Source organism: Giraffa tippelskirchi, chromosome 7 (genome assembly GCF_054371585.1).
Source record: "Giraffa tippelskirchi isolate mGirTip1 chromosome 7, T2T-mGirTip1v1.2.pri, whole genome shotgun sequence".
Lineage (NCBI taxonomy): Eukaryota > Metazoa > Chordata > Mammalia > Artiodactyla > Giraffidae > Giraffa > Giraffa tippelskirchi.
In genome coordinates, this window is record NC_137281.1 from 16,006,198 (window position 1) to 16,019,554 (window position 13,357).

General features: G+C 54.3%; 1 protein-coding gene across 1 annotated transcript; it reads right to left on the bottom strand.

The window, feature by feature from the left end:
- Positions 1–1,055: 1,055 nt before the first annotated feature.
- KIRREL2 (kirre like nephrin family adhesion molecule 2) lies at positions 1,056–10,187 on the bottom strand. Its single transcript, XM_081517200.1, has 15 exons — positions 9,688–10,187; positions 9,313–9,462; positions 8,575–8,724; positions 8,246–8,406; positions 7,479–7,629; positions 7,102–7,207; positions 6,833–6,981; positions 6,374–6,501; positions 6,144–6,276; positions 5,758–5,858; positions 5,380–5,599; positions 4,787–4,891; positions 4,367–4,467; positions 3,960–4,025; positions 1,056–2,035 (listed from the first exon to the last, which is right to left on the bottom strand). Exons 1-15 carry the CDS (start codon positions 9,737–9,739, stop codon positions 1,700–1,702), a joined length of 2,109 nt encoding a protein of 702 aa, XP_081373326.1. The 5' UTR covers positions 9,740–10,187; the 3' UTR covers positions 1,056–1,699.
- Positions 10,188–13,357: the final 3,170 nt, after the last annotated feature.

The window sequence follows — 13,357 nt, forward strand, 5'->3', positions numbered from 1 at the left end:
CAGGCGGCCCACCTATGGAAGGGCCTACCCAAGAGTATGGGTCACAGGCTTCGTAGTTGTGGATTTTGAGTTCTCCAAGACCATCACCTCCAGTTTTCTCCTCCCTCGGACCCAGACCCTCACTAAATGTCTTCCTTCTCTTTCAGGGACTCCACCCCCAAATCCTCTTGAGGTCCCCTCTTGAGGCCCCAGGCCTCAAAATTTCCCCAGTCAAGAACACAGCAGTTGAGCTTTAAACGACTGTGAAGCTGGGGAGATTCTGGCCAGGAAAAGGAGGTCGGATCTCATTGTTCTCCCAGCCTTTCGACCCTCCTCTGAAGCCCTTCAATAAAATGGCTTGATTTAAAAAAACAAACAGTCAAACAAATCCCCACAGCAGTTGACACCCAGTCCTCTTCTCCCTCAGATCCAAGAGTCTGGGTCCCAGGTACCTTCCCTCTCTGAACCAGAGACCAAGCCCTCGGCCCTTTCTCCCTAAGATCAATGAGTCCAGGCCTTCTGCTCTGCTTTCCAGGGGCCCTAGTCACATAGACCTTTAATTCCTAGATCAAGGATGCATGAACCAAAGCCCCCAGACCCTTTCTTTAAGGATGAACCGAGTCAGGTACCCGTCATCTCAAAGATAAGGGTCAACTCCCATTCTTGCTCTGAGGATCAGGACAGTTCTATTTTCCCACCCCTAGCCTCTCCTTCACTGCCTCCCCTTCAGGGTTCACGTCCTTCTCTTCCCAAAATACAGTATAGAATTGTCTTCCCCAAACACACTGGGGCAGTCGTCATGTGTGTGCATCTGCACACGTTTGTTTGTCTAGGTGTATCTTAAAAGAGCTTAGAGTGCTTAGTTCAGTTCAGTTCAGTCACTCAATCATGTCCAACTCTTTACAACCCCATAGACTGCAGCATGAGTGCTCAGTGGATAGTAAAGGGCTGTGGGGTGGCTCATGCTTTTTTTCTACAGCCACTTTGTAGTCTAGGGTAAAAGGAAGGGTGTTGGGGCAGGTTCGATGGATCCCTTCCTTGATAGACAGTAATAATGCCAGGGGATTTCTAAGATATTCACTTTGCAACTTTTTTTTTTAATTGAGCATAAATATTCTCATTCCCAGATTCCAACACCACTCCTTCCCCTCTTCCCACCACCACAACAGCTCTCACCCTGTCCTTACTCCTTGGGTCCGGTTCTTCCAGGGCCTTTAAGGAAGGTAGAAAGAATCAAAATGGTGGCCATCTTGGATCCCCAGGGACTGAGTGGCCATTTTGGCAGCAATTCCATGGGTGAAGCAAAGTACCACTCGGGGATAGCAAGGACAGGTCCTCTATCTTGATCTGCTTTATGTTGCCTTTCTTCTTAATGTGGGTGGCCATCTTGAAATCTCTTCTTTCAACGTTTGGAAGAATTTCCTTCTCTGTCCCTAATTCCCATCACCCCGTCCCCATCCCTCTACAAAGGACCCATCTGCCCTCTTGAATCTCTTTTATACAGAGCAAGAGGCAGGCCCAGTGGCCTTGCTTCCACTCGGGGCATCCCCTTTGGCTGAGTTGACTGTACATCAATGACCCAGGCAATTGTAATGATCTTTCCCTCCCCTCATGGTTCAATTTTGGAAGGGTAGAGTTGTCAGTTTGTTCTGGTTACTCAGAAATCAGGACAATCCATTATGCAAATTGAAGATCCCAGGACTCTTCAGCTGGAGAGATGTCACACATGAGTCTGGAGACGTGGGTGGCTGGGCGTGGGGAAGGCAGCATATGGGAAGGAGGGAGTGCTGGGGGCCAGATCTGGGGGTCCAAAGGATGTGGGTTTGATGTAGCTGGTAAAAGCTCGAGGATGGGGTGTGGTGAGATAGCCTGCCCGGGCTCTATATAGTCTGCAGGGGGGGACCATGCCTAGATGTGGATTGAAGTCATAGAAGGTAGGGGTTCCCGGAGGGCCAAGAGGGGAGGAGGGTGGCAGGAAGAGACCTCCTCCAGGGGCTTCTCCAAGGCTCAGGCTCACGCTGACTCCTCGGACCTTGTAGTAACCATTGGTTGGGTCCTGAGGGGACAAAATGGGACTTGGTAAGGTATGTGAGGGTAAGTGAATAGAGAGACACACTGAGGTAGAACCAGACCTAGGGAGAGATGAAAAGATAGAAGGAGGAGAAGGCAGAGAATCCAGAGACATATAGACTGGTAGAAGGGCAAAGTGAGACAGAAAAACCTTAACAAGAGATGAAAGGACAGAAAGGATGGACAGAGAAAGGCAGAGACAGAGGTCTGCCCAGGGATGGTGGTATGGAAGAAGAGGCAGAGGGAACAAGAGAGAGAAATAGAGATGAAGACATCCATTCATGCATTTGCCCAACAGCCCCGAGGCTTTGATTCTATGTCATGCCCTGTGCTGCGGCTGGAGACATCCCTCTCTAGGATAGACCTAGTTCCATCTTCATGGAGATTGCAGGTCAAAGGAGAAATGATGAGTTACCAGACAGAACCAGGAAGGGTCAGGAATCTGATGGAGGAAATTCAGGCAGAGTGACTGTAACAGTGATGGGAGAACCTTCAGACTGTGGTGGGAAAGCCTAGATCACAGTGGTCATGGCTGTGACAGATGAAACACAGAATGATCAGGGCTAGGAGGAAAGAAGCAAAAGTTTTCCAGCACAAAAAATGTTTGAGGGCTTTCCTGGTGGTCCAGTGGTTAAGAATCTGCCTGTCAGTGCAAGGGACACTGGTTTGATCCCTGGTCCAGGAAGATCCCACATGTCATGAAGCAACCAAGCCCGTGCTTCACAACACATGGATCCATGTGTTGCAATGCACCCTAGAGCCCGTACTTTGCAATATAAGAAGCCACCGAGATGCGAAGCCCACACACCACAACTAAAGAGTAGCCTCTGCTCTCTGCAACTAGAGAAAAGCCTGCAGGAAGCAACAAAAGGCCCATCACAGCCAATAAATAAATAAATAAATCTTAAAAACAAAAGAAGAAGAAATGTTTGAACTGACATCAGAGGAATAATGGAGAGAATTAGGTAGGTATGTGAAGAAAAGAGGCTTCCCAAGTAGTGGTAGAGGTAAAGAACCTGCATGCTAATGCAGGAGACATAAGAGATGTGGGTTCGATCCCTGGATCAGGAAGATCCCTTGGAGGAGGGCATGCAACCCATTTCAGTATTCTTGCCTGGAGAATCCCATGGACAGAGGAGCCTGGCAGGCTGCAGTCCATAGGGTCGCAAAGAGTTGGACAGGACTGAAGCCACTTAGCATGGATGCACACATGAAGAAAAGAGTGTTTCAGGCCAAGAGACTAGCATCTGCTAGGTAGAGAGAGAGAAGGGCTCTGGACTGGGGACTGGGGTCAGTGGGCCCCCAAAAAAATGGGGCCCCAAAGGAGGGACAAGTTTGGGGAAATGTGAAGCCAGTGTGGAACCTGGTAGGCAGAAGGGGCCTGGGTGAAGCAACCAGGGAGAGGCATCTAGGAGGCCTGATGTGGGATTGTGGGCCTCTGATGGGGAAAGCACAGACAGGGTGAACCTTGATCTGGGGCTCAAGATGCAGGCCAAGGCTGGGGCAGATATGTGGGCATAGTCAGCAGACAAACCAACTAAGACTATGGAGGTGGGTGAGACAGTTCAGGAGGCAGGAAGAAATGGGTGGAGGGGGACTTCCCTGCTGGTCCAGGGGCTAAGACTCCCTATTCCCGATGCAGGCCAAGGCAGAGTTCTAATGCAGTGTTAGATCCCTGATCAGAGAACTAGATCTCACATGTCACAACTAAAAAAAAATCCTGCATATGGCAGCAAAGATCGAAGATCCTGCGTGCCACAACTAAGACCTGGGACAACCAAATAAATAGATAATATTAAAAAAAAGAAGTGGGTGGAGGGACCTAGGGGCCAGAATGAAAAAGGAGGGAATAGAAGTGGAGAGAGAGTTGGAGACACAGTGAAGAGAGCCCCTCTTTTCCCAACACTCACCTTGGTCTCCAGAGCCCCCTCCTCATCCAGAACCAGGTCGCTGTGGTCCGTGTGCACAATGGGGCCCTGGAGTAGAGTACTTAGTGAGAGGGAGTGTAGACTACACTGCAGGGGATGTCAGACCCCAGAGACCCTTGGTTGAACATCTGAGGCCAGGGAGGAAGGACGAAGGGCACATGGGAGCTGGGTCCTGGACACAGGACAACAAGGAGCCCTAGGGACAGGGCTAGGGAATAACTGGGATGGGGCATACTTGAATTTGGGGGACATTTGGATCTGGGGGTTACTGTTGGGACTAGGGCTCTATTTGAGTTTGGGGGGCCTGATTGGGACAGGGATCACAACTGGGACTGGGTTACTATTTGGGTTTTGAGGTACCATCAGGTCTGGGGACCCTCACATCCTACCTGGTCTTTGCTGCTGCCTGTCTCCTCCTCAGGGCCCCTGGAACTGGAGCCATCACCGCTCCCTGGGATTCGCACCAGGTTCTTTTGCTGGGAGAAAGAGGCTGAGGCCAGGGACATTAGAGGTGGGGGCAAAGGTAAGTGATGGGGCTGGGTCACGGTTTGTGGAGACCAGTGAGCAGGAGGAGAGAGGACTGGGGCAAATCAGGCTGGAAGGCTGGGAATCAAAGAGACCATTGGCCTAGGAGGGCAAGGGGTGTGACCCTGAGGAGATGGAGCTAGAGCTTGAGCTGGGAACCAGGCTTTGAATGGGAGCCAAGCCCAAAGAGGGTCTGGAGAGGCAGGACTGGGACAAGCCCCAAGGCCAGAGCAGCCAGTGTACAGGCCCTGTGTGGGGGTCTGGGGTGGGGCTCAGACACTGACCCTTGCTGTGGCGCCAGCAGCAGAGGGCCACCCCAGTGAAGATCATGAGGAGAGTCATGGCCATGGTGGCCACTCCGGCCACAATCCTCACAGTGGGCAGCAAGTCTGTGGGAAGAAGGGGAGGGGGTTCCTGAGGAGGCTGAGCAGCTGACTGAGCAGGAACTGGGGAACAGGGCTTGAGTAAGGGAACCTCTGGTCAAAATTCATCAAGTTTGGGGATTGCCAAGTTTTGTAGTCCCCTAGCTTGGGGTCTCTGGGTTTAAGAGCACATGAACCAGGGGTTTCATAAGTTTAGATTCCCTGACTTTAAGAAGGCATAAAGTTTGAAGGTATTTTACTTTGCAATTCTCTATATTTGGAGATTGCCTTCTTTGGAGTCCCTAAGTGTGAGAGGTCTTTCAGTTTAGGATTCTGTCTTTGACAGAAATTATTGTTGGCGGGGGGTGGGGGGGTGTCTCAGGATTCAAGGGACTCCTAGTTTTGAGACTCCCAAGGTTTGAGGGCTCTGCCTTTGAAGGTCTTCTGTTTGGAAATTGTGGCATTTTGAGGGCTTGAAAACCTCAGATTTGGGGTCTTCAGGCCCAGACTCTCACCTCTACGGCCCAGGCTGACCTGGGTGCCTCCCTCGCCCAGTCGGTTCCGGGCACTACAGTTGAAGCCCTGGTGAAAGTCGGACTCCTGGGTCCCCGAAATGTGTAGCACAGAGATCAGGCCTGGACCCTGTCCCCCGAGGCCCTCTGGAGCTGGGAAGGTCTCCACCAGGAACCTACCCCGTGACCCCGCCGTCAGGAAGCCCTCATTCCAAGACCAGACCTGGGGGCACGAAAGAGGAAGGTCACTGAGGAGACTCGGCAGGGCAGGAAGGTGTGGGCAGGGTGCGGGGAAAGTCAGAGGTAATCACAGAGGTTTGGGGAGTCTGTCTAGGAAGTCCGGGTGGCCGGATGGGTCATGAGAACGGGGACTTTCCTTACCACGGCTTCTGGGGCGGGGGAAGCGAAGACTCGACACTGGAGGCGGGCTGGGCCCCTCAGGAAGGCGGGCGCAGAGTGAAGAGCGGTCACTACTGGGGGAGCTGGTTTGGAGATTGTGGGTCAGTCAGAGAAGAGGCCTCGCCCTCCCCAAAGTCCATTCTCAAGCTGGCGGGGTCAGGCCTGGGCTCTCCCTACTAATCTCAACCTACCATCCCACTCCTCTCAACAAACGTGAACCCTACTGAGGCTAGCCTTTTGTAGGTCCCGCTGCAATCCCCAGGCTCCTGCCATCTGTTGAGTTCCCCTTCTAATGGCCACGCCTTCTCCCTCTGTCCACTTCTTATCCCAGAACCTGCCGGGTCCACTAGGAAGCACCTCTTTCTCACCGTTCACAGTCAGCCTAGCTTCCGCAGCGCCACCGCCCCGGCCCGAGAGCCCCGGCTCGGCCCTGCACACATAGTCGCCGGCATCCTCGGGCCTCACCGCGGGAAGACGCAGCGTGGACCCGGAGGCCAGCACCTGAGAAAGGGAAGGGCCGTCAAGGACACGACCTTGGGAGGAAGCCCCCTCTCCTCCAACTGCCAGCCGCGGCCATAAGCCCCAGATCTGGCTTCACCTGTGCGTCCCCGCGGCGGGTCCAGGTTACCCGTGGGAGCGGATTCCCGCGCCAGACACAGCTGAAGGAGGCGTCTTCTCCTACGTCCACCGACAAGGGTTTCGGCTTTGCCTGCAGAATCGGCCCGACTGGAGGAGACCGAAGAGGGACCACATGACCAGGGAGGGATGCAACTTCTGACTCCGGAGCAGACACTCAGAAACGACACCCACAAGGACCCATTGGGTTGGAGCCCCAGTTCTCAACTCGGGGCACACGTCCGGCCCACAAGCCTCAACCCCACTCTCGCCCCGCCTCTGCTCCACTTTGGCACTGATCCAGCACAGCCAAATCCCGCCTAAATTCTACAGTGGGCCCCCCCATCCCCCGCAGCCCGTCCGGTGGCCACGCCTCACGGTAGCCCCTGCCCCATTCTGCTCGCCCCACTTTGGCCCCACCCACGGCCCCGCCCCAGCTCACACTGCACGTCCAGCGCGGTGCTGCGGTTGGCGCTACCCACTGCGTTGCTGACCTCGCAGGACACCGGCGCAGTCAGGTATGAAGCGTCGGCTACTACCTCCAACATTGGCCCGCGGGCCCCGAGCACCGGGGAGCCCCCCTTTGCCCATCTGCGAAGATAGTGGGGTGTTAGTGTTGTCCTTGCTCCTCAGGCACACCTACTCAGGTCCTAGCCACAGTCCTCCCCAAGCTGGTCCTCCAGGCTGGGGAGAAATGACCTGGGTCCTCACCTATAGCCGGTGACAGGAGGCTGGGCTGTGGCCTGGCATAGGAAAGTGACCTTCTCTCCCTCCTGCACTGTCTGTGGTTCTGCAGACAGAGTCACCACTGGGGGGTCTGTAGAGGTGAGTCAATGGTCAGTGGTGGGCAAGGACATGGAACACCTCCAGTGATGACCTAGGAGTCCAGTTCTCAGCTCCTCCACCTCAGGAGTCTAATCCCCAGTCCCCTCTTCCCTTTCAGCTAGCAGTCTAGGCTTCCAGTTCCCAATTCCCCCAGGGAACTGAAGTACACAGCCCCCTCCTTTATCATGCCCTGAAATCCAGATCTCAGGCTCTTCTTTCTCCAAGGACTTCAGGCTCAAAGCCCAGTGTCTGATTGCACTCACACTGCAGGCTCAGTGTGACCGCTGTGTCCTTCCCTGCAGGCAGGGCCTGGCTCCGGGCCCGGCAAACCAAGGTGGCTCCATCATCATGGCTGGAAGGGGTCAAAGATAAGATGCTCTCCACTGACCCAGTGGATCCTTCCTTCAGTGGGGTCTGTAGGTTGTGAATAATAATGATGAGTTCATCTACCCTTAGGTAGTACTTAATGTCAGTCACTCTTCCAGGCATTTATAAATATTGCTTTATTTAATCTTCCAATAATCCCAGACGTGCATACTACTATTAACTCCACTGTACAGATAAGTAAATTAAGGGCAGAGAGGTTAAGATCAATCAACTAACAAGTGACTGAGCCAGGGTTTGAACCTAGGTAGTCTAGCCCTATGAGGGCTTCCCAGGTGGCGCTAGTGGTAAAGAATCCGCCTGCCAATGCAAGAGACATAAGAGATGCAGATTTGATTTCTGGGTCAGAAAGATCCGCTGGAGGAGGGCATGGCAACCTACTCCAGTATTCTTGCCTGGAGAATCCCATGGATAGAGCGGCCTGGCAGACCATGAGGTCACAAAGAGTCAGAAACGACTGAAGCGACTTAGCACACACCCACAGTCTAGCCTTAGAGTCCCTAATGCTTAAGTACATACCAAGGATCCCAAGCCTTGAATCTCTGCCTTCTCATGCCCTTCTCCTCTGCATGAGCCTGTGGCCTCAGTGGACCCCCGAATTTCCCTGAATAAGCAAGGAAGGTCTGCACAGAGACTTGGACCTAACCTGGCGGAAGATGGCCCCATCCAGCCGGACTCCATCTCGAAACCACAGCAGCTCAGGGGTGGGGTGGGCATCACCACGGCTACGACAGGTCAGATTCGCAGGAACCCCAGCAACCAGAGACACAGAGGGGCCGCCCAGCACCTGGGGGGGTTCTGGAGGCACTGTAGGGTGGATCTGGGGTCAGAGCTGGATCTGGGTCCTAAAGACCCTGATCTTCCCAGCTCTAACTGCCCTCTCCTCCGTTCTCCCCGGAATCTGATATTCCCGGCTTGAACTGGTGGACCCCCCTCCCCACCGGCTCCCCAGGGACAAGTGGGCTGAATCCTCACCCAGCACATGCAGTTGGGCTGGTCGAGAGCGGAGGCCGGCTTGTGTCGCTTGACATTCATAGGAGGCTTGATCCTCTAGCTCCACAGGCCTAATGTGGAGGTCGTGCTGACCACTTGCTGCATTCCCTGATATCCAGTACCGGGACCAGCCTGGAGTCAGGGACAGAGGCAGCCACACCATGGTTCTGAGTTCCTGGTCCCAGGCCTCCATCCCCAGGCATCTCACACAGGAAAGACACTACCAAAAGTGGGTGCTGGGCCAGAGAGACACTAATCCTTTCCCAGTCCAGAGTTGCTACAGACTTGGGGGGATGATAAATTCAGGGGGAGAAAAAGCAAGAAAACAATTGCCATAAAAATCAGAGTAGAAACTACCTGTAAGTAGTAGGAAGGGAGTGGGCTATGAGAGAAGGAAATAAGGAGGGCTTCTGAGGAGCTGGCAACGGGGCTGGGTATTCGTTACATGGATATCTATTTTAGAATTATTTGACAAATCTTCCATTTATGTTTTATATGCTTCTCGGCACTTATGCATTATTTTACAATCAAAATAAAAATTTCCAAACCCTATGGGTCACCTCCAAAGAAGATCCTGAAAATTCAGGACCCCCAAATGTTTCCCTAAGCCCATTAATATCCTAAACTTGAAAATGTCAAACTAGAAACTTCAGTTATAGCTCAAGCCCAGCATCCTCACCCTGGAGCCAGCCCCTCCCTGAAGAGATAGTAAAACCTCACCTGGCAGGTCCCTTTCGCCCCCTAGAGCCAGCCCGTCCTTAGTCCACTGAACCAGTCCCCGGTAGGCGCCCAGGGCACAGGGCAGCCGGGCCTCATCTCCCAACAGAACTACCAGGTCCTCTGGCTGTTGCAGGAAGTGGGGTGCCAGGCCTAGGAGAGTGGGGCGAGGGAGCAGAGCCGAGCTTAGCATATTCAGGAGCTCCTGATGGAATCCAGTCCCCAATCCCCTCTGCCCTCAGACCCAGAAGCCCAGGCTTCCAGAATTCTCTTCTGTCAGACCCAGGAGTCTGGACCCTCAGCCCCATCTATCCCAGCAAAGCGACAGCTGGCAAACGACCCTGCCCTGTATGTATCTGCCCCGGCCCCTCGCGGTACCTGCACGCCCCCTGAGGCAGAAGAGGACGAGGAGGAATACGGTCACGAGCATCCTGAGCGTGCGTCCTCCAAGATCCAGCAGACTTGCTGTTGCACTGGCTTCCCTGCCAGTTCCTTTCTCGGAGCACACTTCCCACCACTCTGGCCTAGAGTCCCCTCCGCTCCTGACTCTTCGCCCCAGGCTAGAAGCTCCCCTCTCTCTGACCTGGAGGTTCCCTAGTCTGCTCCGCCGCAGGCTCCGCCGCTCTGAAACGCCGGCCAGTTTGGCGCGCCAGGTCTCGGAGAGACCCCGGAGGGCCGGTTCCCACTCGCCACGCCCCGGCCCGCCCCCTGGGAGACCCGCCCTCTTTCCATTGAGAAACTTCCGCGGCCCCGACGCTGTTGAATGGGGGCACGCAGGGCGGCGTCCCCGCCAGCGGGTGGACACTCCAGCCCCCTTACGATCTGGGAGCTGGAACACCTGGGGCGAAGGCGGGGGTACCGGCCAGGTTGGACACCTGCACCCTGCCGGGGTTGGGGCCTGGCTCGGGGTGAGGAGGGAGGGGAGGGAGTGGAAGAAACTTGTTCGACGCGGGTCCTGGAGGGACCGCGCTGAGTGGAAACGCAGCTATAAATGGGAACCCTTGGGGACTCGCTAGTTTCCGCGCCCTGGGGAGGCGGGGCCCGGGGCTCCTCTGGGCCTGTGGGTCAAGAAGAGGGCACCATGTTTGCCTGGAGGGCTGCTGGGACCCTCGAGAAGAGGGGGTTCAGTTCTCCCCACCTCAAAACGCCTTCAATGCCTGCCTTTTTACTGCTGCAAATCACAGCTCGTCCTAAGATCCAGGAATCCAGGCCCCCCCCCCCGCGGGCCCCTCCTTTCCCAGGACCCTGCAGTTCGGGACCACCCCCTCGCCCCACTCAGCAGTGGTTGCCGGGCGACGGCTGGGAGGCGGCGGTGCCCGGGCTGAGTCAGGCAGGGAGGCTGGGAACCGCGCAGCTTGTCCTGACGGCTGCATGTCGCCCAGCTGGGGCGTTCCCACGCTGCCGGCCGGCGGTGCGCTGCGCAGCTGGCGGGGCAGGTGGGTGGAACCCGAAGCCGACAGAGCGGGGACTGGGGGCCTGGGACCCTGGGTATGACATTCTTAAACCTGTAGGGACTGGGGATCTACACTCCGTTGTTCTGAGCTCAGATTCTTGTGTCCCTAAATAGCAGGGACGTGGACGCCCCCCCTTCCCAATACTAAGACTAGGGGTTCAGACCTCTGATGACCGAGAAGTTAATGGTCCGAACCCCGAGTTTCTGAGGCGTTGGGGACTCAACTAGGGCCCCTGCCTGAAGCAGAGTGCAGTTGGGAAAGGATGACCTGAGGTCAGAAAATCTGGTCTTAAGTCTTAGAGTCAGTGGATTTAACCACCAAATCTCTCTCCCACCCCCTCACAGGCCCAGGAGGATTTGAAAATCAGCCGACAGTGAACATCTGCCCTAAGTCCTGTATGTGTGTGTATGGGGTTGGGGGGAAAGACTAGAAGCCTGAACCCCCAGGTCCTTGGGAAGGAGGGACCTGGACTCTGGAGTCTGAGTGGCTTCTGTTTTGGGGATTCAGCCCCTGGATTTTGAAATAGGATGGGTTTGTGGCCAGGACTCCTGAGTCTTGGGGTGGAAGTCAGGTAGAAGGGCTGTTTTTCCAGGCACCTGATATCACTTCCCCTTCCTGGCTCTCTGGGGGCCACAGGCATGGAAAGATGAAGAGTTTGAGGTCCCAGGAGCATCTAGAGAAGGAAAACATCCTAGGTGGTGGGTGGAAGGTTTGTGGTAATTAAAGGTCCCAGCAATGGACAGCCCTATGCCCGGGCCCTGAGGGACACCATCTGGTGATGGCCCTATGACAGAACCTCCAGCTGTGCACCCAGCCCATTCCCCAGGAGGCGTGGGGCCAGTTGGGAGACGAAATGTGGGAGGAGGGCAAGGAGTTAATAATGGAGGGAAGAAAACAGACTAGAGTCAAGGATGGAGCTGTGGGGGCTCAGCCCAGATGCTTCATCTTGGGTAGGGAGAAGGACCAGATGGGGGTCGAGGAGGGGAGAGAGAGAGAGAGAAAGCGAGCAGATCCAATTCCTGCAGGAGATCAGCAAGCAGAAGAAGCTTATCCCATGTGGGTGTATAGGCACACACTGGGGTGGGGAGGGTAGGCCAACCAGCATATGGTTATAAAATTCAAATACGTGACAATCAGGAAGACTCAAAGATGGAGAAACAAATAAAAGAAAGAGGCATAGTCCAAGGGTGACTGAGAACAAATATTTATTGAGCTCCTGGTGTGTGAGAGAGACAGAGCATCGGGTGGGAGAGAGGTAGAGATGAGAACAGAAAGAGAAAAACAACGGTACTTCCTGGTGGTCCAGTGACTGGGACTCTTTGCTCCCAATGCAGGGGGCCTGGGTTTGATTCCTGGTCAGGGAACTAGAGCTTATATGCCACAACTAAAGATCCTGCCCGCCACAACTAAGACCCAGTACAGCCAAATAAATTAATATTTAAGAGAAAAACGGAGACGTGTACAGGCACAGACAGTGACAGAGTTAAAGGCTGACTGAGAGGTAACCACCTAACGGAGAGAGATGGGGAGAAAGACACCGAGTCAGAGAGGGACAGTCTCAAAGTGGTGGAGAAAAGAAAATAACTGGAGATGAACTGAGGGAGGGAGAGAGACAGAGACTTCCAGAAGGAAAGAAGAGACAGAAAGAGACCGAGGGAAGCTATGTGAACTAGAACTCACAAGACCCTTGCCAAAGCGTTTGCACATTGGGCTCAGTGCTGGTGGGCTTGGACCCTACCTTTCATTCCCACCCACTCTGATTGCCCAGCACATTTACACCTGAGACATTCACACACACACACACACACACACACACACACACACACACTGCACAGATTTTCACAGATCACAGTTCATTATCAACTTCCCCAGGCATGTTCACTTACGTGCATTTCACACATGTGTGTACACAGATATATGCACTCTCCCAGTCTCTCACACACACACTTGCACACTCCTCAGCAGAGATTCATGATCTCATTGAGAGGGAGATGTCTATTCAAGGAAGGAAGAGGGGCTTCCCTGGTGACTCAGTGGTAAAGAATCCACCTGCCGATGCAGGAGACACAAGTTTGATCCCTGATCCAGGAATATCCCACATACTTCGGAGCAACTAAGCCCCTGTGCCACAACTACTGAGCCTGTGCTCTAGAGCCCGGGAGAGGCAACTACCGAGCCCACAGGCCACAACTACTGAAGCCTGAATGCCCTAGTGCCTGTGCTCCACAACAAGAGAAGCCACCATAATGAGAAGCCATAACTAGAGAGTAGCCCCCACTGTCTGCAACTAGAAAAAAGCTGTCCAGTAACGAAGACCCAGCACAGCCAAAAAATATACAAATAAAATTATTTTTTACAGTTTTTTAATTAAAAAAAAAGGAAGGAAGGGACTTGAAGGTCAGGTACCAGGGTAGGAAAAGTGGGGGAGTCTTACCCCCAGGCTGGGCCCAGCTCTCTGCTCCCCACGCTTTGTTGGGACCTCCTAAGTCTGACCTGCTCCCATTTACCCCTGGCCAACAGAGGCCCCTGGGGTCATGGGGGCTGGGGAGGGACCGAGGAATGTGCCTGGCATGTGCTGACAGGGGATTTCTTGC

What these genes read in the sequence shown, in the direction of transcription:
- KIRREL2 (XM_081517200.1), bottom strand. Translation starts at nt 9,739, where the DNA reads ATGCTCGTGACCGTATTCCTCCTCGTCCTCTTCTGCCTCAGGGGGCGT. An exon ending in CTGCCTCAGGGGGCGTGCAG is followed by an intron (nt 9,463 to 9,687) that starts GTACCGCGAGGG and finishes CCACTCTCCTAG; the next exon opens with GCCTGGCACCCCACTTCCTG. An exon ending in CACCGCGCTGGACGTGCAGT is followed by an intron (nt 6,502 to 6,832) that starts GTGAGCTGGGGC and finishes GGTCTCCTCCAG; the next exon opens with TCGGGCCGATTCTGCAGGCA.